This window comes from Budorcas taxicolor, chromosome 7 (assembly GCF_023091745.1).
Source record: "Budorcas taxicolor isolate Tak-1 chromosome 7, Takin1.1, whole genome shotgun sequence".
Taxonomy (NCBI): Eukaryota; Metazoa; Chordata; class Mammalia; order Artiodactyla; family Bovidae; genus Budorcas; species Budorcas taxicolor.
The window spans coordinates 60,004,561-60,027,602 of NC_068916.1; the positions used below are offsets into that span (position 1 = coordinate 60,004,561).

Consider the following 23,042-nt stretch of genomic DNA (forward strand, 5'->3'; position numbering starts at 1 on the left):
GTCTGAGAAAAAATATTTGCAAATGCTGTGAGTGACAAGAGCTCAATTTCCAAAATATACAAACAGCTCATACAACTCAACAACATAAAAACAAACAACCCAAATGAAAAATGGGCAGAAAATCTAAACAGACATTTCTCCAAAGAAGACTGACAGATGATCAATGGGCACATGAAAATATGCCCATCATTGCTAATTATGAGAGAAATGCAAATCAAAACTATAATGAGATACCACCTCATATCAGTCAGGATGGCCATCATTAAAATGTAAACAAATAACAAATAGTGGATAGGGTGTGGAGGGAAGGGAACCCTTCTACACTATTGGTAGGAATGTAAGTTGGTGCAGCCACTATGGAAAACAGTATGGAAGTTCCTCAAAAACCTAAAAATAGAGTTGCCATATGATTCAGCAATCCCATTCTTGAGCATATATCCAGACAAAATCACAAGTCAAAAAGATAAATGCACCCATACATATATAGCAGCACTATTCACAGTAGCCAAAACTAGGAAACAAATGTCCATCAACAGATGAATGGAAAAGAAGATGTGGTACATATATACAATAGAATACTGCTACTGCTGCTGCTAAGTCGCTTCAGTCGTGTCCGACTCTGTGCGACCCCAGAGACGGCAGCCCACCAGGCTCCCCCGTCCCTGGGATTCTCCAGGCAAGAACACTGGAGTGGGGTGCCATTGCCTTCTCCAATGCGTGAAAGTGAAATTGCTCAGTCGTGTCCAACTCCTAGTGACCCCATGGACTGCAGCCTACCAGGCTCCTCCATCCATGGGATTTTCCAGGCAGGAGTACTGGAGTGGGGTGCCATTGCCTTCTCCACAACAGAATACTATTCAGCCATAAAAAAACACAAATGAAATAATACCATTTGCAGCAAGATGGATGGACCTGGAGATGATCATACTTATTACACTAGGTGAAGTAAATCATACTTATCATACTAGGTGAAGTAAGTCAGAAAGACAAATACCATATGATATCACTTGTTGAATCTAATATATAACAGAAATGAACCTATCTAGGAAACAAAAACAGACTCACAGACATAGAGAACAGACTTGGGTTTACCAAGAGGGAGGGGGTCAGTGGACGGATGGGTTGAGAGTTTGGGGTACGGAGATGCAAACCATTATATATAGAATGAATAAACAGCAAGGTCCTACTGTGCAGCACAGGGAACACCACAGTATGTTCAATATCCTGTGATAAGTCATAATGGAAAGGAATTTTTTAAAGAATATATTTGTGTGTGTACATATAACTGAATCACTTTCCTGTACAGCAGAAATTAACACAACATTGTAAATCAACTATAATTCAATTTTTAAAAGTATGCAGAATCAGAAAACTCTAACCAAATTTCTTAGTGAAGTGTAAAATGGGTAGCTATAATGCTCTTCACCCAAATATATGTGTGTGTGGCTGGGGGTGTTGTTGCCGTTTAGTCACTAAGTCGTGTCCGATTCTTTTGCAACCAGGATTACCTTGGCAAGAATACTAGAGTGGGTTGCCATTTTATTCTCCAGGGGATCTCCCCAACCCAGGGACTGAACTCATGTCTCATGCATTTCAGGCAGATTCTTTACCATTGAGCCACCTGAGAAGCCCATGTGTGTAGGTATTTATGTGTATATATGTGTATGTATTTATGTATACAGATATGTATATTTGTAACAACTGAAAAATACTTGGCCAAACAGAAACTCATATGAGCAGAGACCGCAAATGATAAACTCATTGTGAGCCAATGATAAGATGTAGCTGTTGGGGAGAAGAAAAATCTTAATGCAATGTTAAAATATGATATTAAACTAATTAAGTACAGTAATGGGATTCCCTGGTAGCGCAGATAGTGAAGAGTCTGCCTACAATGCATGAGACCCGAGTTCAACCCCTGGGTCAGGAAGATCCCCTGGAGAAGGAAATGGCAACCCACTCCAGTATTCTTGCCTGGAAAATCCCATGGATGGATGAACCTTGGGCGGGGGGGCTACAACCCATGGGGTTGCAAAGAGTTGGACACAACTAAAGAAGCAGGGGAAGTACAGTAATGACCCTCAATACTCTCTACCCACCAGCCAATACCTGTTATAAGAAGCACACTATCAAAGGGACAGGAACTGGCATCTGGCCAGAGGAGAGTAATAGGTCAGTGGGGAAAAGGGGAAAAGGAGAGGGTCTGTAACCTGAGACAAGTGGGGAATGGTTCATGGCTTGGATCCCAGAGATCCCAGAGAAGCAAGTCTTCTTCAAATATAAGATTTGTAACCATTCTGGAATGCATGTGCCTCCCAGCAATGCTGTTGAAAGGCTTCTGCATGGGAGGTTAGACTCAACTTCAACATCCCTCCCTTGGGGATTTTATGGTTTGTGGTGGGGGCAAAACCACATCTATCTTACATGGTAGTAGACTAGGTCACTTCATTTCCTTCCTGAAGAATACTCTAGAGTAGAGAGCATTTTAACAACCAATCAAGCTCCTAAGAGAAAATAAGATGTACCAATATGTGCACAATATTCCTGACTAGAAGATGCACTGCTGACTCAACTCACCACCTCCATCCTACCCGTCCACACCACCAATCATCTGGTTGCCCCAGGAAGCTAGAAAGAAAGGGCAGAGTATCTTACAGTAAATCTAAGCTGTCTGTGATCAGATGGTGAGACTTGTAGCTAGATCTTGCATGTTTCCACATTTCAGAACAACAGTGAACCACCAGCATCTGGGGTATTTCAGATGCTCATTAAAAATCCATGTTCCTGGGTTATCTCCCAGACCTACTGAATCAAAATTATTGGGGTAAGAACCAGAAAGTTCATTTTATGCAAGTTTCCCCGGTAACTCCTTTTCACATTCTCTGAGAACCATGGTTCCAGAGCATTGCTTCTCATCCTTTAGTGTGCACTAGAATCACCTGGAAAACAGGGTAAAGCCAAGCTCCTTGGCCCCAGAGACTGTGCTTCAGATGTCTTCGGTAGAGCCCTGATGTTCACATTTCATACAATCTCAGGGGTGACACTGATGTTGCTGGTCCAGTCAGTGGGCCATTCTTGGAGTTCATTGCCTTAGAAAATTCCTGATTCTGTCATCAAAGAACTCAATACTGCAGTAGCCCCAGCTGACTCCCCACCTTCTGGAATCCACATCCTTGGTAAATCCTTCCCTTTTGTGTGGGCTGGACCTAGTGATTCACATATAATGAAAAAAAAAAGCAAAACTAGTTGGATGCCACCTCTGAGACTAGTTATGACAAGACAGTGACTACCCATTCTCACCCTTGCTCTTATTCTTCTCACATGCTCACTGATGAAGAGGCTGCCATGCTACGAGCTGCCCAATGGCAAGGCCCACAAGGCAAGAACCTGTGGGCAGCCTCTGGCCAACAGCAAGCAAGGCACTAACTCCTACTAATAGCAATGTGAGGGAGTTTGGAAACATATCCTTCCCTAGCTGAGCCTGAGAAGACTACAGGTATAGCTGATGCCTTCATGGAAGCCCTGTGAGCTACTCTGAGCCAGAGGACCCAGAGAAGTCAAGCTTGGATTCCTGCCTTCTCACAGAAGCTGTGAAATAATTAATGCTCCAAGTCACTAGACGTGTTATGCAATGATAGATAATAGAGATGCTTTGTACATGAGCAACCCTGGAATCAATATGACCCCTTGGTATTTAACCCATCCTTCAAGTCTCTCATCTCATCTTCCTTATTATTAAGGAGACAAATGTGTGAATAAACATAAATGAGCAATGTTTAATAATACACACTATTTACATGTAATTTACGTCATAATGTTCTTAGTGCTCAATTTTTAAGCCATGACCCTGGGGAGGCTTCCCCTGGGTTTTAGGGAAGTTGTGGGGGAGCAGAGCCTCAGGGCAGGATGGGGAATGGTACAGACCTCACCCTCTGTGCACTCGACCTGGCCATTCTGAGGCTGTGTCTTTTGCACTAAGAGCATGGTGAATTCTCACCCGCCAGTCCTTGTGACAGGAGGAGTAGCACCTCTACTGGCTGAAGAAAGAGAAGAAAGAAATGACTAATTTCACAGCTGGCAAGGGGAGGGGTCTTTCCCTGAGAAAAGTCAGTAAAGGGAACAAAGTCCAATCTGCTTGCATTCTCTCCAGTGCAGTGCCTGATTTCTTCACTGAGGGAAGGGGACAGCTTTTCTAGGGGCAAAAGTTCTCATTTTCTCTAGAACTGTGTGTCTAGAAAGTACATTTCAGGGGCTGCATGTGTGGAAGGGCCACAGTCTACTGGAAAGGCTCTGGACACAAAGCCAGGACCCTAATCCCTGCTCCACCATCCATTCCTTGTGTGACTGAATTGAGCCCACTCCCTCTGGACTGTGCTCTTCCCATTCTGAGATGAGACGATGTGCCAGGACATGGCTTGAACTCCCCAGATTAGTGTCTAAGAGGCTAAGAAGAGAGGTAGCTTCTGACCATGGCAACTGGTTGGAGATGGGACAGCTGTCCTCAGAGGGCCAGGCCCCCACCACTCAGCCAGCGTGCCCTCTCTGAGGAGCGCCCAGAGGGACAGCTATGCCACAGGGGGCTCTGGCAGATGTTGTCCAGCCTGGTCCTAATGATGTCCTGCAGCTCCTCGTCACCAAGCAGGACCGCTGCCGCCAGGGCCAGCCAGAAGTACTCGGTGGCATCGTGCGCATCCTAACCGCCAGCATGGGGGCAGAAAAGAGACAGCATTAGCAGACATTTCCAGGAGAGGCTTGGAGGCAATGCCGGGAAATTTAAGAAAACTAGCTTTTGCCTGTTTGACATCCTTTCCCACCCCTTTCTCCTGGTTCCTTGCGGGAGTTCCCTCACCAAGTCCACGGCAGTTCTGTGACATTGCTAAACTTGGTGGCCCTCCTCCTGAGGCACAGGGATGGCGTCTTACCCAGACACAGACAATCATGAAGCAGCATCACTCTGGGCACAGAGCTTTAGGTATATGAATATGACTCAAGCTGACTTGTCCCAGGTCACTCCCTGGGACCTTTCAAGTGTGAACTAAGAGAGAAAATGGTCCCTCATCCTTTTAGATGAGGGCTTGAAGCTGCCAATAATAGAAGGAGAAAAGGCCAAGTAATAGAGAGAAGTAGAAACATTCTAAGCCAAGGAATACAGAGAGAGGTCCCCACCTCTCTCTCAGATCCATGATGGCATCTGACTACCAGCTTCCAGTACTACCTGAAATTAAACTTACACCTGAACGTCCCAGTTCCTTGAGCCAATAAATCTCCTTATTTGCTTAAGCTAGTTTGAGTTGAGCTCTTTCCCTTGCAATGCCTAGAATCCTTGGTTGATGGAATCAAATCATATACATTTTGTCCCACTTCCTGGGAGCTGTGGATCAAAGGCAAGATTGCTGAGGGGAGTCCTTCACTATCCCGTTTCTCCCTACATGGTTGGAACGCAGAACATATGGTTCTTCCGGTGAGACTCAAAAAGATATGTCTGGTTCTCATTAACCCTCATAAGTCAATAATAAATTCAGACCAGAAACACTCTGGCAAATAAGAAAAAGACAGCAGAGCTGCCCTAAGGGTCTGCAAACAGAAGCCACTGTTTCTGTGTGAAGAGAGAAAGGGTTGTGCTAAAGCAGACACAGACATCTGGTAAGGGAAGCCGGTGCCTAGGGACAAAGTTCAAGGGCCAGAATGCAACTGAGAATTATAGACCACACACACAGTTCTATTAATAGAAGTCACTGGAAAAATAAGAAGTTCTGGATTCAACTCCAGCAGAGCAAACAGGAGATCAGGGATAAGATCTTCTCAGGACCTAGCCATGGTTATACTCTTAAGACCCTGCATGTTATTATCTCAAACATGCAAACATGCACCTAGATTTCATCTAAAATATCATTTATAAAACCTCATAAGAAGTGAGTTTCAACTGACCAGTTCATCTACAACATTTTTTAGACATACAGTTAGGAATTAATTTTAATTTTGAAGCTTATAGTTCTTTTGTTTGGGGGTCTCGTGTATTGTTTAGGTCTCATATATTTTCACAGGCCCTGGAGGAGCTCACAGGCACTAGAACATGTGCCCATAGTATATGATAAATGAAATGGGCCCAGAAATCCCAGCAGGGCAAGGAAAGAGAGGAACATGTCTCCTCAGCAGAGATGGGAGCCTCTTTGAGGTCTCCAAGGGGGGCTAAGTGGAGACTGTCATTGTGTTCCCAGAGGAGCCACACCCCACCCTATGAGACAATACTCCCCGATTTACCTCTCTCTACTTTACCCTGAAGGCTCAGGGTCAGGGAAGAATACAACTGGACAGCAGCTCTCAGACAGCCTCACACGCCTGGTTCTTACCTTCAGTTGGTAGAAGGTGAGTCGGCCCAGACGATAATACACCTTGGCATAGTATAAGGCCTCCTTGGGGCTCTGCAGGCAGGGTGGACAGAGGGACAGAGTCTTCAGGTAGCAGTCCTCAGCCATCTCATACATGTGCAGGGAATAGTACACAGTGGCCAGACGGTGGAAGGCCACCAGCTCCTGCCGCTGATCTCCTAGAAATTGGAAGACTGAGAGAGAGATCCTACAGCCACACCTTGCATCATTAGTTCACTCATTCATTCTGTACAGTTTAGAGACCCTTTCACTTTTAACTCATGCTTTAGAATCTTGGGATCTAATGGGTCTATGACTGGTTTTGTCTTTGGTGGATTTACTGTTTCAATAACTAACTTTTAACACAAAATAAACTTTTAAAGAGAACAAAGGCTTCCAATTGTCTTTTTTGGAATATTTACAAGGTGGCTGTTTGATGCAATCTAAAAACATCACTTTTAAGCTTCAAAGAGCCAAAAGCCAAAGCTAAAAGAGAAAAATCCAACTCTCTGATATGGAAATATCCAGTCATGTGGAATAGCTTGAAAGGGTGAATATATCCTCCTTTCAGCTTCCGTCCAAGGAAGGATAAGAATGCTCCAGAGGAAGCTGCCTGGGCCCTCAAGGCCTTCCTAAGACCAGCAGACAGTTGCACAAATAAGGTTTTCTGCTGTAAAGGAAGAGTTAGGAAAAGAAGAGAGAGCTCTGAAGTGCAATTAAACACAATAAAGTTCAGTACCATCCAGATCTCATGCCCTTGAGAATGCCCAGAAGTCCCTTCTAGAATCATCACAGAAGACTCCATTTGCCCATACATCTAATCAAGCATGCTTTAATAAAACCTGCTTTTCCTCAAGCATGAATATTTGAGATGAGTTTATCTTTGTATATTCTGCATCTGCATTTTTTTTCTATTTTAGTGACTTACGTTGTTTCTCATTAGCTTTTGTTGTAAATGCAAGCTATTTCAGCTACTGAGTGAGTTAGGTTAATGGGAATCTGACTTTCATTTACATTTCAATACCATAGGAAAATACGCACTTGACTAATAATCAACTAATTAAAAAGTTAAGGCACAGTGCTTTTGTAATAGGCCATTAATGCATAGGATAGGATAGGATAAAATACCATATGTGCATAGGACAAAATACCATTTACCCTGGACTCAGAATAAAACCAACGATACTAACTATAATAGTGTGCACAAGTAACACTTATCAAGGACTTATATACCAAGCACTGTGCTGTGGGTTTCAGCTGGATTATCATTGGTCTTCATAACAACTGCATGCTGTGGGTGTCATTTTTTAATCTTGATTTGCCAATGACAAACTTGAGGCTTATAGATATTAAATTAAGCAACTTGCTTACCTGGGGGCTCCTTGACACTTTGACCTAAAGTTTGAACCTATGGAGTCTGACTCCATGGGTATGCTCTTACAACTTTGTTGTCCCTAAGGGAGCATCACCCCCTCCCATACAGTACCCCCAGACAATTAGGACCACCTACCTGCAACTGCGCTGAGTCTGGCTGCCAAGGTGGCAAATTCCAAAGCCTTCTCGTAGCCTTCCAGGCTGATCTGCAGCTCTGTCAGCTTGTTGAAAATCCGGAGCTCGGTTCTCACTGCCTTCATCCTCCTTGCTAAGGGAACAGCCCCAGTCTGAGAACAGAGGCACAAGGAAACAGTCTAGCCAAGAATCATCAACACATACCATATTCTAGAAGGTTATATTATATCTTACTGCCAGGGACTGAGGGATGGCAGTGACTGAAGCTCAGGAGGAGATGGCACTTCCCATGCATGGCTTTTCTCAACTCTCTCCCGATCCTTGCTCAACTTAGCTGCTCTGCCCAGACCTCAGAGGTGGAGGAACTAGAGGTCATCAGGCTACCCTGAAACTGAGAGCAGGAAAGAGAAGACAACTTTCCTCAAGGCCACATGGGAAGTTACTCACCTTCCAGTTATACACTCCCTTAGCACCCACAGTGCTAATCTACAAAGTACGTACATGGAGTATGTGCATAGTGTCAGAGAGTCCCCAGGAAATAGTCGTTTCTATTATTTTTATTATGAATGTCGGGCAGGTCACTTCATCTCTCTGACCTTCAGTTTTGTCATCTATAAAATGTGTATGACCATGAGAACCTCAAAAGTCAGAGACGTGTTTTTCATTCACTCCTACCAGTGCCTGGCACATATTGCCTGCTTGATGAATGTTTGATGACTGAATAAACAATTGAACAAGCAAATGAGTAAGTATTGGAATAAGTGAAATTTTAGGATCAAATAAGATAACAAAGTTTCCTAAACTTCAGTCTGTAATGAACAATTATGGTTTTTTACATATCTACTTAACATACGGACATTTATTTAATTACTATTATTTCTTAAATTAACTGTCTTTTTTTTCTTGCTTCATTCTTTGCAATAATATCTGTGAAATCATGCATCTGATGAACTGGTATTATACATATTTAATTTTTTAATGTATTTTAATACATAATAAAACACAGTAAAGCAAAAGTGTTCATCCATAGACCAATCATCTCCCACCATGCCATGTACATAGAAACATTCTGGTCGACAAAGACATGTGCTACAAACTGTATAGTACCATGCACCTAAAAGTTGTCATTATTATGGTATGTTCTCTCAGGAAGAATACTTCATTTATCAACCACAAGAGTGACAGAGTTTATCAGCTCCTTCTTTGAGAGCCTGCTGGACTTAAGAGAGGGAGAGCCTGTAGGCACTGAATGAAGAAAGGAAGACATAGAAATACCATCAAGAGAGGGGAACTGGGCCCCAGACCAAAGTCCAAGTGAACCTGCCTACATTTGTGCCACAGCCTGGCTGGGGATACTGCTGACTATGCAGCCCATGACTCACTCGGTAATACTCCACTGCACGATGCCTGTGGCGAGTCCCGTTGAAGAACACATCACCCGCTTCCTCATAGAGCTTGAGAGCCAAGGAGGGCTCCTCTGACTTCAGGGCTTTCTGGATGGCTGCCTGGGTGGAACAGAGACTGCTGTCAAAGGTGGAGAGAAGCACTTCTGAATGTCCACAGGACTGGCAAGGACATCCTGACCATCTAGCTTAACCCTCTGTTAAAGTCCCCTGAACCTTAAATGACATGGAGACGAGATCATTTGATGAGATGATAAGTTTACTTTGACGGCCCTAGAAATGGTTTTCAGCAGCACAAACATCTTGTAATAGTTGAATATTTATTTTAATGTGTTTTAGAGAGAAAAGATTAATAATACATCAATAGATAGCTAGAGGGAAACTTGTATAACACAGGGAGCTCAGCTCAGCATTCTGTGACAACCTAGATGGGTGGGATGGGGGAAGTGGTTGGAGGAAGGCTCAAGAGGAAGGGGAATATATGTATTATAGCTGACTCACATTGTTGTACAGCAGAAACCAACAGAATATTGTAAAGCAATTATCCTCCAATTAAAAATTAAAAAAAAATACATCAAAATATCTGATTTTAGATAGCACTGTTTAATGTAAAAAGTTAAGTTGATTTGAAGTTGAGTCGAAGAAAAATAAATAAATAAATAATGGTACAGAGGTATTGGCTATGGCAAAACTATAAACGTGATGTATAAATGACTGAAGTTTGGAAAAAGTGAGTCCATCCAACACTTAAGAGTTTCCAGACAGAGAAACAGGCTCAGAATAAGGAGTTTTAAGTTTACATCAATAGTTAGTGGCAAACAAATGCCAGTGTCCTTGATTCCATTACCCTTCTCCTGGCCCTTATGATCTCTTTATCTCAAACAAGCTATTTAATTTTGCACCTAAACAAAATGTGATGAAGACATAGAAGAGAAGAATGTACCACACCTGCAGCACAACTACAGTATCTCAAAGATCCTTAGGTAGAGAATGGTTTACCTCAATGGGAATGACTGCAGAACATCAAGTCAGGTGGTAGTCGAGGGTTAGGGGTACCTGGGACCAATCCTGGTCTGTGAATTACAGGGCCAAGGTCCCTCAGTTATTTTTATTGCATATACAGATACACAAAGATAGAGGCAGTGAGATAACATCCTGGAGTCAGGAGTTCTGCCACCAAGCAATGAACAACCCCAATAGCTCCCTCTGGGCCTTTGTCTCCTAGAGAGAAAAAGACAAGACCAAATTTTCTGTTCTCTGATAATTCTTCCACTTCTAAAATCCCACGGCAGAATAGAGTCTCTGAAAGAAAAATCTTTAAGTCATACTGCTGGAGAGCAGTTTTAACCACTTACTAGCTGTATCACTTTAGGCAAGTTACTCAGCCTCACTGAGTATTGTCTGTAAAATGTAAATTTCAGTAGAAACTCCTGCAGCATTTGTAATGAGGATGAAACAACATCATGCATGTGAAGTGTTTAACAAAGTCTCGCATGCAAAGTAAGCCTTCAAACAATGTTATACAATCATTATTAAGACTCAGTGGAAGCAAATTTGTGTGAGTATAAGTAACAGAGTAAGAGAGTTGGGTAAAGGGGAAGAAAATGACAAATGAGAAGGAAGTGAAGATTAACAGGCATATTTTTGATAGAGTACATCTTATATACCATCATAATGTCAGTATTGTACACATAGTGATAATGATGATGATGAAATACCATTTATTAAGCATTTATTAAGTCCCATGTACTTAGTAAATATTTATGTACATGTGCTTACTATGCAAATGTTATACTTAATATTTACTAAAGACAGATCCCCTCATGAAGAAACTGAGGCCCAGAGAGCTCAGATAGGTCACACGGTTCATAATCAATAGCCCTGTGATTTGATTCCAGGTCCATCTTTCTTTAAAGCAGAGGTACTTAATCTACACTATGATATACTACAGATGTTAAAGGTGTGCAAAAAAAAACATAAGAAAATAATGATGTTAATATACTGCAAACATCAACCTTCTTTACCTCCCTGAAGTCAAGCTGTGTGTTGAGCTTCAGAAAGATGGATAAAACTGCCAAGACAGATGAGCAAGTCTCCCATCATGTTCTTTTAGAGCTCACACACGCATATGGAAACTCAGGGACTGGCCCACAGCTGCTTGTATTTAGCCTACCAGATTGCCCTGGTTTCCATCTTGAGTCCAGGGAGCAGCCTAGAGTTGACTGTCCCTCTAAGAGCTTGACAAGAACATCACCTCTCCCTAGTTCCAGCTCACCACTTTGGAGGCTACAGCTGCTCCCACTCCCATGGTCCAGGCCAGCAGATAAGCTCTGCTGGAGACCTACCTGCAGGTACAGCTCCACCAGTTCATCTTCCTGCATGAGGTAGTGGAGTCGCCCAGCCCCAAGCCAGGCCTCAGCAGCCTTGTCTCTCTCCCCCAGGTCAATGAAGATACGCAGGCTCTCCTTGATGCAGGTGAGGGACCTCCTGAGGGACCTGGGGATGAACATGGACCGATAAGGTATAAGGGCTCAAAGAGACCTAGAGTCATTCAGCACAGGAGGACACTGAAGCTCTAGTGGGGAAACAACATTATTTCAGATCACACAGGGAGATCTGCCTAAACCAGCTGTGATCTGGATCTGCCTAAACCAGCTGTGATCTCGTTCCAAACCAGCTGTGATCTGGATCTGCCTAAACCAACTGTGAGACCTTGAGAAAGTACAGAATCTCTCTGTCCCTTGATTTCCCCATCTGCAAAATGGAGATATAATTGTACCTGCCTCAGAGGATGCTTATGAGAAGTAAACGAGATAGTGTTTTGAACAGTGCCTAACATAGAGTAGGCACTTGATAAACGTTTAAATGTTAATTATCATTTTTATGATTACTGGCCCATGATCCAACTATCTTTCCATGACACTATAACATTTTTCATAAGAACCGAACACAGTGGATGACAGATGCATACTTACTGAGTAAATGCACAAAAGAATGACCATAGTGGTAACTGTAAATCATTAAAAAGATTTTGATGTTTTTATAATAAGAAAAATCAAAGAAGGAGGAAAGTTTTGGTGGTTAACAGACTACTCTTCAGTTATTTGGAAATTGTTCATGTAGAAAACTGTTCCCCTCACATCAGGGATTAATGAAGAAATGAGGCGTAGGTAATAAAGTGTTGCACAGGTTCAGAATTCCAGAGCAAGAAGGAACACTGGGCATCACCAACTTCAGCAATAATTAGAATTGTCTAGAAACTCTTTAAACATGCATCCACAGGCAAAGTCATCACCTCAATGTGTTGACATACCATGCTAGCCTGGTACACTCTAGCTCAAGCAGCAGCATTTTGTCAAAGCTCCTTATCAGCTACTATTGTGACTCGATTATTGTGCAACTTGGGTTGAGACTCTCTCCTTATATCATAGGGAAAACGGGCCCAGAGATGGGAAGTGACTTGCACAAGACTGCACACCAAACTGGGGAACAATCAAAGGCCAGAACTCCATTCTCCTGAGTCTCAGCCCAAGACTCATCCCACAATACCCATGTTCTTCATAGTGTGATTCATGACTCACCTGTACCAACATTACCTGGGTTGCTTATTAAAAACAGACTCCCAGAGATCTCTCAGACTGACTGAATCAGAATCATCACAGTAGCAGGCCAGGAATCTGAATTTCTAAGACACACCTAGATTATACTACTTTGCATTGAAGTATGGGAAACACCAAACCATGCAAATCCTTCTAGAAACACTGACCATTACCAACTAAGTCTGTAAATAGTTAGGAGGTCCTTATCAAACATGGTTCCATCTCTTGATAGGCAACCCAGGCCCCAGACCCCTTTGTTCACAGTGACGGAAATAAGCATTGTTTTTGACTAATAAGGCCCTGATTCATCTTGGCAACGAGGCAGCTATTAGCCTTCAGAGAAACTGCCAGACATTTGGCCCTTGTAAGTCCTGAGAAGAAAGAACTCTAATTCTCTGCTGCCCTGCTTCTGATATAATATTTACTGACATCAAGGATGGGCAGTGGCCACTCTCTGTCAAGAATCAGAATGTCAGATTTGCTGCTGAGATTGTGCTGTGAGCTGAGAAGCTGCACACAATGCTGAAGTGGTCACCAACCTCCCTGGCCTGATAATCACAGGCCTCCTTCACTATAGAAAGCCCTGACCTTTTCTCACCCACTCTGTACCCCTTTAATGCCAAGCAGGGATAACAGGTCTACAGGCCTGGCTTCCACTTCTCCCCCTACTCCCACTGTAACAATTAATGAAGACAGGACCCATACATCTCATCCTGGGATATTCTTGGGATATGGTTATTTTCTCCAAACCCTCAGGGAGCAAGATGTGGGTTATCACAGAGAAATCAACTCACAAGAATGCATTTTGATCTTAGAATTTTTCTCTCTGAGCTCACTGTGACTATGAAAGAGAGGAGGTCAGCGTTCCTCAAAAAATACTCCAAGGGGGAAGGCAGGAGTTAGAGACCCAGATGCCCACGTAACTCTATCAACACTCCATGTGCATGGATTTTCCAAAGACCACTGCTTCCACCAAGACTTATACTTGATTCATGACTCCAGTATAAGACAAGCACCTTATGGTCTAAAGTTGGGAAGTGGTCTCCAGCTTCCTTGGTTCTTTCCTACCACCACTCACCACCCCATGTATTTACATCTACCAGTGGCTATGCTATATCACCCACAAGATGAGTCACTAGCTTGGTCTGGAATGTCCCAGCATGCCAATTCTTACAGTCAACACCTGCAGGTTCTAGGTGTGGCTCAGCTCCCAAATCAAAGAAGTAAGGAGAACAGCTGGTAGAAGACTATGAAATCAGTCTTGATCCCAAGTCTCATGAATTCCTAGCCAGCTATGCCCAGGCCCTGCCATAGTATCTCCTCTCCTCTTAAACCCTCAGTTTTCTCTTTTTCTCATTTTTTTCTGCCCCCAAAATTCAATCTCTGCAGCTGAATCCTCATTTCTTCCTTCCTGTGTGGATATCAGCCATGAGTCTGTGGTGAGGTGACCTCAGTACACCTGCCTTCCCAGACTTCCTCCTACCAACCCCTACTGGGGTTTTCCAGATCCCTGCCCTGCCTGGATGAATGTTGGACCTCTGGCCAGAGCCCAGCCTCCACTAATTGGTCTCATCCAATTTCCATAATAAGAACTGCCACTCACCAGGGGCTGACCCTGGGCCAGGTGTTGGGATACAAATTTTCAGTACACATCCTTTCATTTAATCCTCAAGAAATCCCCAGCCATGAAAGTTCTTAGCTCATTTTGCAAATAAAGAAACCCAGGGGTCTTTTAAAAAACTTGTCCATGTTTGCATTCCTCATTCCTAAAGCTTTATGTGTAGCTTTCTGCTGTTTTGTCTTTAATAACGGCACCAACAGTAATTGTTACTTATGATTTATTGAGACCTTAGCATGCACTAGGGGCTTGACATGCATAATTTCATTTAATCACCACAACAGCACTAAGAGAACAGTATTATTATCATATCCATTTGCAAATGGGAAAAATAAGGCTTTGAAGGGTAAGCAATAAAGACCAGGTAATAAACTCTGTTTAAACAAGGATCTAACCCTGAGAATCAAATTCCACAGCTCCCCCACAGACCCTCAAACAGTGCTCAATTTCTGGCTCAGAAATCAACTGTGGAAAGGCTTTTGTTTCTTTTGCCACTTTAACAACTTCAAAATTTTGAAGGACATAAGCAAACTCAAACCTTGAACAAAGTGCCCCCATTGGAAAAAGATGGATGGTGATGTACATCCTAGGCTTGTGATAAAAGAAGAACATGTCAGCAAGTGCAATTCTTTCCTTGTTTATGATTCCAAAAATGTTAGGGATTAGTCATATTAGCTATACTGAAAACCAAACATTGAAACATTTTTTTCAGTTCCATAGGAGTAAGATGCACAAGAATAAGAATAAAAGCCATGAAAAATGACTTCTAGGCATCTAGGGATTGTATTATATGCAAAGAATCATTACTTTGCTAAGGCTTGTTGCATGCAAGTTATTTCTTTCTGAAAAATAACATGCACATCCTTTGTGTCTCTTAGCAACATTTATGTGATACTTGCAGTGAGTATGTGTATAATATCTACTTCCTGACCTAGATGATAAGCATTGTCAGCTCAGGGACTGGGCTGACATTTGTCAGCTTTTAAAATAGGGTCTGGGCCATAGTACATGTTCAGCAAGTATTAGTCGAATTGATCCAATAGAGCCATAAAGTTCTCAAGTAACCCACCTGGTTCAGCTCTACAGCTGAGGCTATAGAAAGTCTAAAGTCTATATTGTGTCACCTTGAGACAGAAGACAAGATCCCTAATGACCTTCCTTGTTGAGAGACTGAAAGACTTCATCAAACTAGATTCTGTAGTCATCACCATGAAAGTAAAGAAACCAATTCTCAAAAGATATACTGAACAAAGGGACAGCAAAGTGTCTCAAGACAAAATTATGAAGGCTGAGCCAAAGTTTTCATCATCTACTGCCCTGCCTTCCTACTCACCATCACTGAACACTAGAGAAAACCTTTCAAATAGGAGGAATGTAAATAAGCAGAAAAGCAGTATGGGTAGTGAAAATCACTTACTCTTTCTTCCTCATAAGGTCATCCTGAGATTGCACATTGGTTGGTAATCAGTGCATACTCACTGAATGTCTTCTGTTACTATTATGACCACCATTTTCTATATGGATGCCGACTGTGCCAGTCCAGAGGCCCACTGTAAACCCCTGCACCCCCATCTAACCTCCACATCCCTCCCCGGGAAGTAGGCTATAGTCTTCTCTCTCCTTTAGTACCTATACCCAGAGAAACATCAAACTCGGTCTGTTAAATCTACAAAATGTTTTTCAAATGTGTCCTCCCCTTTCCATTGCTACAGTTAGACCCTTGGTCCCAGATGGTCTTCTCTTACCCTTCTCCAGTTTTCAAAACCTTTCTTATCCCTCAAGGGCATCTCTAAATGTTATCACCTTCATGAAGTGTTCCCTGACAGATCCACCAACGCTTAGCTGAAAGTGTTGTTTCCTCTCCCTCCAAACCTGCCCCGGCAGATGCCTGCCATCTCGCCCATGAACACTTCCTGCCTTTGGCTGATATGGCTTTGAGCTTTGTAAGAATGGAAATTCCATGAGGAGAATTTAGTTGAAAAAACCATTATCAAAACCCACCTAATAAATTCTTCCTAGAAGTCAGTGCCAGGAACAAATTTGCTCCAACAGATACATTTGTTTTTATTTTTTTTATCAGACAGTGAGAACCTCATATGGTTTTCCCCTTTTAACCTCAGCTACCAGGAAGCTTAGAGCTAAATTACAGTAACCACCTCCAGGTGCATGGAAACACTTGTTTATCGATTTCTGTTAGCTGGTCTTTGTTCTATTCTTTTTCACAAAGGCTTTGCAGGAGTAGTTGATTTATACATGCTAAATAAATATAGCATTATAGCATGTTCTTGACAAACTAAGCATCCTGAAAAGGGGTAAACATCTTATGCCCACACAAATATATATGTCTCTCTGTTCTACACTAGACACCAGGTCTGCCCACTTGGAGTTTACAGTCACTACATCAAGACCCTCTGAAGCTACTGCAGAGTCTTTAAAAATCCCCAAAAGTTTAGGTCTCTGATCTAGAAGGCCCAAAACTTTAAGAATCTGCCTCCAAAACCCAAGACTCTGGAGGCAACAGGAATTCTTATACTAACACGGCCATTACCAGTGTCAGCATAGCATAGCTGGCTCATCCTAGACTTAACATTTTAGAACAAGAAGGCACCTTATTCAATTTAACCTTATAAATGGGGCAACCAAGAGGAGAAATGACTTATTTAAGGACACGTTATAAGCTCATGGCAGGCTCAGGTTTCCTGACTCCTAATCCAGTTTTGGTCTCTTCTCCCACTGCTCTGTGGCCTGTGACTTCCAGACACTCCTTGGAGCAACTCCAGCTACACACTTTCCCTTCTCTCTATATACTCCTCACACCTAAGAAATCCAGTGGTCCTTCATATTGTCTTAAGAAAGACCTCTGCACTCTGTTGACAGAATCCAGGGCTTTTTCTTTGGCTTTTCCCTTAGAATATCAGTGGTTTTTGACAGCTGGAGGCAGGAGGAAGGCTGTGAGCAAAGGATGGCAGTTGGGTAGGTGATTAATCACTGCACAGCAATTAATCTGAGATTGAAGTTGCACACAGGGAAGGGTGGCAATAAACCTGACACATATTTGCCACCCATACTCCTGTCCCTTAAAAGTCAACTTTCCCAAAGCCCATTCTCACTATGTTACCGTGAATATATGACTATCTCATCTCTAAGATTAATTTAAGCCTACCTTCTGGATCTGCTCCCAAACTATACAGATTCCTAAGGTGTTCTGAACAGAAACAAAGTGGGGCTGGGGCCAGGCTTCCTGGCCCCTCACAGGCTGCAATGATCCAAAACTCCATTCCTGGGACAAAAGACAATGGGATATTTGGAGGATACCTGATTCTTGTGAGAGAGGGAAGAGATGAGGGAGAGGGAGACAGAATGGGAGAAAGAAAGACAAAGAAAGATTTCATTATCTGATTATTAGGTGCCCAAGGTTACCACGTTGCCTAGAAAAGCAAAAATTATCATTTAAATAGCTTTTCCTCAATTACTTCTCTTTGCTCAACCCTAGCAATCATCTCTCCCCCATGTTAGAAGTCATTCATAATTATGAATAAATGCTACAATGCTAATCTATTGCAAAGTATATAATTAAATATAAACCATGCAGAGTTTAATGGAATCAATTAAAGGCTTGTTAGAGAGCAGAGTTGCAGGCCATGCCACTGGCAAATGAGGATCAGGCAGATCTGATCAGTGAAGAGACAGAAAGGAAAATCAGCAAGAGATGGCAGGATAGTTCACCTGAGAATAATTTAAATATCAAGCGTGAAAAAAAAAAAAAGCCTTGGGGTAAAACAGTTACGTTTTGGGATATTTTTGAAAAATTAGCCTTTCTAAGAGAGTCCCAAAAAGTCAATCACAAAACACTTCTTTTGCTATGTTTAGTCTATGACTCAGTGCACAGTTGCAGTTATAACCTTAGCTTCTTAACTAAAAAGTGAAAATAAACTTAGTTTCATCATTTCCAGTTTCATTTTAAAGGTAAGTTACCATCAAAATTTTTTACTGTGAAATTTTACACCCCTGCTTTCTGTGCATTTATTTACTTTGTGTCTTTTCTCTAATACCAACTGTCCTCAGGTAATGAAGACCTCCTGAGAGTTCCATGGTCCTCAGTATAATAATTTCCACCTCTCTGAATTATGCACCCTCAGCCACATCCATCTGATGGACTGCTATAGAGACACACAGGTAATTACTTGTAACATAGCCAACATGATCGAGCCTTATCAGGCACTGTCCAAGTGTCCCGTGTGCACTAACTGGTGAGGAAGCAGAGGCATGGGCAAGTATAAAAATTGCCCAGAGTCACACAGCTAATAAGTGATGGGTGGCACTGAGTTTACAATGTGTGTTAGCTGCAAAGACGACATTCTTTTCCATGATACCATAAACACATCATGTACATTTGGACCTAACTTTGTGAGGGAAAGTATACTGATTCTCCTTAAGGAAGGAAAGATGTTTCTAGGAGAGTCCTTGAGCCTGCACTCACCTGGATGTGTTTAGGTTCCGATAGAGCTGTCCAAGGGATTCCAGCAGCCTCCCCTCCATCTCCCGGTCTCTGAGTTGCTGAGCTAGTGTCAGCCAGTGCTCGTGGTAGGTGATGCATGCCTCGGGGTTTGGGGACACAGAGCTGTAGAAATGGCAGAGGGATTTGGTGACCTGAAGCTGACCTGAACATAAAGCAGGAACATGGATGAGATGACTGGAGACAGGACAAAGGAAAAAAATGTCCTCTAACACTTTTCTCTAAAGCATCTCAGCAGCACAGGACATACTCACTCTTCAGGTGTTGATGCCTTAAGCCAAACAGCAATGCCATTTCATAACAAAAGCGGCCACTAGCCAGCTGGTGTCCATACACCTGGACCTGGGCCAACCAGAGAAGCACCTGTATTAATTCCATGTCTGTCTCCATGCTGGCCTGGAGTGTAGAATAGAGTTGCACAGATTGTAGAAGATAGTTCCTGGCTGGCTGCTGAGGCCAGGACTTAAGGGTCAGATGGCCAAGATTGGCCAAAGCCACTGCCTGGTTGCGCACATCCCCTACCTCCTGGGCTCTGTTCAAGGCCCGGAGATAGCTCTTGGCTGCCCTGTTCACCCTGCCTTCACCTTGAAGTGCAAGTCCCATGAGGTTATAGACCACTCCTTTGTGGATAACACTCTCTGTCTCCTTCAGGGAGTATAAGAATGGCTCAAGGATGTCCAAAGCCTTTTTTGGCTGGCTGGATAAGAGATAGGCCCATGCCAAGCAGAGGGAAGACTCAAAAGCTTCCTGCTCACTCAGCAGCTGGCCTAGCATCAAAGCTTGGCTCAGGTAATGGATGGCACCATCAGGAGATCTGTGTTGGAGGTACACTTTGGACAGGATGAGACACAGGACCCTCTGGGTGCTCCAGTCTGCCTGTTCCTCACAGGAAGTCAGTGCCTGCCTGAGTGCCGGGCAAGCCAGGGAAGAAACTTCACCCCAGCTTGGGGAGGAGATACCAATGAGCTTGGTGGTGTTCTGCAGGACCAGGTGGACCTGCCAAATTGGAAGGGCCATCCCTTGGACACTCGGAGTTCCACGCAGCCGGACAGAAGCCACTGCAAGGTGTGGCAGATATTTCTTGTCATAGAGAAAACTCAAGATGGTGGCTGCAGCATCTGAGGTGGGAGGGTGTCCAGAGAGGAGCTGCAGGCGCTCGGCGAAGGGCAGGACCTCATCATGCCGGCCAAGGCTTAGGAGCAATCGGATGGCCAGAAAGCAGGCCCTGGCCTCCAGTGGGCAGCTGCCTGACACGATGCCCTGTCTCAACACATAGGCCACCACATCCAGCTCGCTCTTGGTACTATACTCCCGGTCAGGCAGGCAGGCCAACAAGGTACCTGCCTTCTCCAGCAAGGATGAGCCTTTATGCCTCAGCCTCTGCCTCAGGTAGATGGCCGCCAAATTGATATACAGGGCAGCCACCAAGGATAGATCCTTAAATCCCCCGTTGAGAATGTGGATGGCCTCCTCAAAGTACACCCTGGCCTGAGAGAGTTTGACCTTCCTGACACTTAGCCGACCCAGGAGGAAGCAGAGCCGGGCGTGGGCCCAGGTCATGTGGCTCCGCTTGGCCCACTTCCTCGAGGCCTCCAGGTAGGCCATGAGCTCATCCTCCTCAGAGTAACTATAAAAGGAAGATGTGAGAAAAGAGAAGGAAAAATCATAGAGGCTCTTAAAGTGGTCAGCATATCCCTCATGATCCAGAAAAGCCAATATGGGGGCGAAGTTCTCAGCCTCCTCCTCCTCCTGACCAGTGTTCAGGTTCATGAGCAATTCTGGGTCATCGAGGTCATCAGGCTCCGGCAGATGATAGGTGTCTGAGGCAGCTGAAAGCAGCTCTTCCTCCAGACTGGAGTCCTCAGAGCTGCTGGACTGTCTGGAGCCCATGGCCTGATGCTCCTCCCAGGCTCCACCAGGCCGGGTCTCCTTGAAGCCTTCGGATTGGGACACTGTAAGGGACAGGCAGAATTGAGCAACACTAAGTACCTGCAACTATTGTGGCCAGCTCCTGGCAAGAGGACAAGATTCTGTCCCACAGGACTGGAGGTCTGGTTCAGCATGATCTCTACTCACCGCTCAGATCGTTTGGAAGACTTTGGATGGATTCAAACCCACCTGGATAGAGATGAAAGACAGACCTGAGTTAGGTCAGAATGGTCCAGCATGCCTATGCCTGCATGCGTTCCCTGGACCAGTGGCCCCTTGGACACTTTGTGTTTCAGACCAACTGCTGTCCCTAAGGTACAAGACAGCATCTCCCCTTCACCATCAGTGCTGTGGGGACCTAAAGATTATCTGGTTTAACCCACTCACCATACAGTTGAGAACTGAGGTAGAAATGAGAACAGAGTCAGAGAAGAAAAGACAGAAACAGGAGCTCCATGCCAAGAGGTGTGAGTATGCAGGGCAGGGGTGATGACAGAATCTTAATGCCCAAATCTTTCAGTGAGTTTATGACAGAGCCATGAACCAAACTCCATGGGCAGCACACTCTTGGCATGTGGCATTGCCTCTCATTTCCATGTGTACAGCCTTCCTTCTTCCTTCCTCTGTCATCCACCCATTCAACAGACAGATTCAGTGTGCATAATGTGCTTTGTAAATATGATAGGATGAGGTGACCAAATGTCAATAATTAAGAAAAGAAGGTAAAGAAGCATCTGAGGTTCCTAAGTCTTGTTCCCTGAAGTACTGTGGTGGGATGAGCAGGGAGAAAGCACAATCTCTAGTAGTTTTAGACATTTTGAATTTGTAGTACTTGTGGGAGCTCTAGCAGAGAATGAAATAGATCTGTGGCCAAGGAGAAAAGTGGAGACTTGCAAACATGGATTTGTGACTGACACTATGTCACAAAGAATGTCTCAAAGTCCCAAAAGAAGGATTTGGAAGGAAAAGCAAAGCAGGTGGAGGAGGAGTGGTTAGAGGAGATTTGTGAATGAGCTGGGAAAACATCAGCATTTTACTGGCAGATGAGAGCCAATCCAGGAGACTGGAAAGGCACAGAGAAAAGAGGAATCATGGAGACCAGGGTGGTTTATGGTGCAGCCATCTAACAAAAGTGACATAAGTGAAACAAGATAAGTGAACAAAAATGAACACATTTCACCGTGTTCAAAAGTGAACAAAAACGAAATAAGATAAGGTGAAAACCAAAAAGATGACCTTGGGCTTGGCAGCAAAGAAGTTGACCCCCTTGGCCAAAGTAGCCACAGTGGAGCTTGTGGAGGTGAAGGCCAGGTTCGTGCTCCACAGAACAGGGGCTGCTAGAAAAAAGATTCTACCTCTTCCTGGCAAAGTAGCAATAGTCAGCCACCTGTGCCCCTACCCTGAGCTCTCCAGTGAACTTTGAGGGTAGCAGGCCCCTCACCAAATCAAGCCTCCACTTGCTATTCTCAGGAGAAGGTTTCTTCTGTGAGTGTCATTGAAGGTACTTGATATCTGCAACCCCAAAAGGTCCTACAGCCAAACACAGCAGAGCTAGAGAGCTGGGCTCTGGGTTCCTGCACCTGTCCCTCACTGATGTTGTGGGACATGTGCTTGTTCTACTGCAACCATTTCTCTTAGGCCAGGACCCCCAAGAACACAAATAATTAGGAATTACCAAAAGAAAAAATACTTCCTCTCAGAGAAAGAATGGAATTTACCAACAGGATGCCCCTTCTGTTGGTTGCCTCGGTGCCAGGGACAACCTGTGAAGCCATGAAGTGCAGCCCGGCACCCAGCAGAGATGCACCCTTGGTCTGTAGATAAGAGCTAATGGGCTGCCTGAGACCTGTCCCTGGATCTCCCTCAACCACTGGGTCAACAGTTGGCAGATACCCTGGATCCAAGTCTATAGCCACCCCTACCTCCAAAGCAGGCCCCGAATCCTTGGTTTTCAGACCTTGGCTCCTGACTACCAGGCTACATTCATAACTTCAGCTTCCTGGTTCAGCTTGGTGCAGCAGTGTGATCTGCCCGTAGTAAGAAAGTACTGCCTGGGCTGGTGCTGATAGCTGGGCAAGGTGCTAATCACAAATGTTCCTG

At 43.9% G+C, this 23,042-nt stretch overlaps 1 protein-coding gene across 1 annotated transcript in view; it reads right to left on the reverse strand.

Annotated features, from left to right (window-relative positions):
- Nucleotides 1–4,501: 4,501 nt before the first annotated feature.
- SH3TC2 (SH3 domain and tetratricopeptide repeats 2) overlaps nt 4,502–23,042 on the reverse strand; it is a 55,877-nt gene continuing 37,336 nt past the window's right edge. Inside the window, exons 10-17 of the mRNA XM_052644075.1 lie at nt 21,090–21,131; nt 19,268–20,965; nt 18,978–19,158; nt 11,626–11,776; nt 9,260–9,382; nt 7,879–8,029; nt 6,351–6,562; nt 4,502–4,693 (exon numbers count right to left, since the gene is read on the reverse strand). Of these exons, the coding sequence (XP_052500035.1) occupies nt 4,502–4,693; nt 6,351–6,562; nt 7,879–8,029; nt 9,260–9,382; nt 11,626–11,776; nt 18,978–19,158; nt 19,268–20,965; nt 21,090–21,131 (2,750 nt within the window). The remainder of the gene's footprint in view (nt 4,694–6,350; nt 6,563–7,878; nt 8,030–9,259; nt 9,383–11,625; nt 11,777–18,977; nt 19,159–19,267; nt 20,966–21,089; nt 21,132–23,042) is intronic.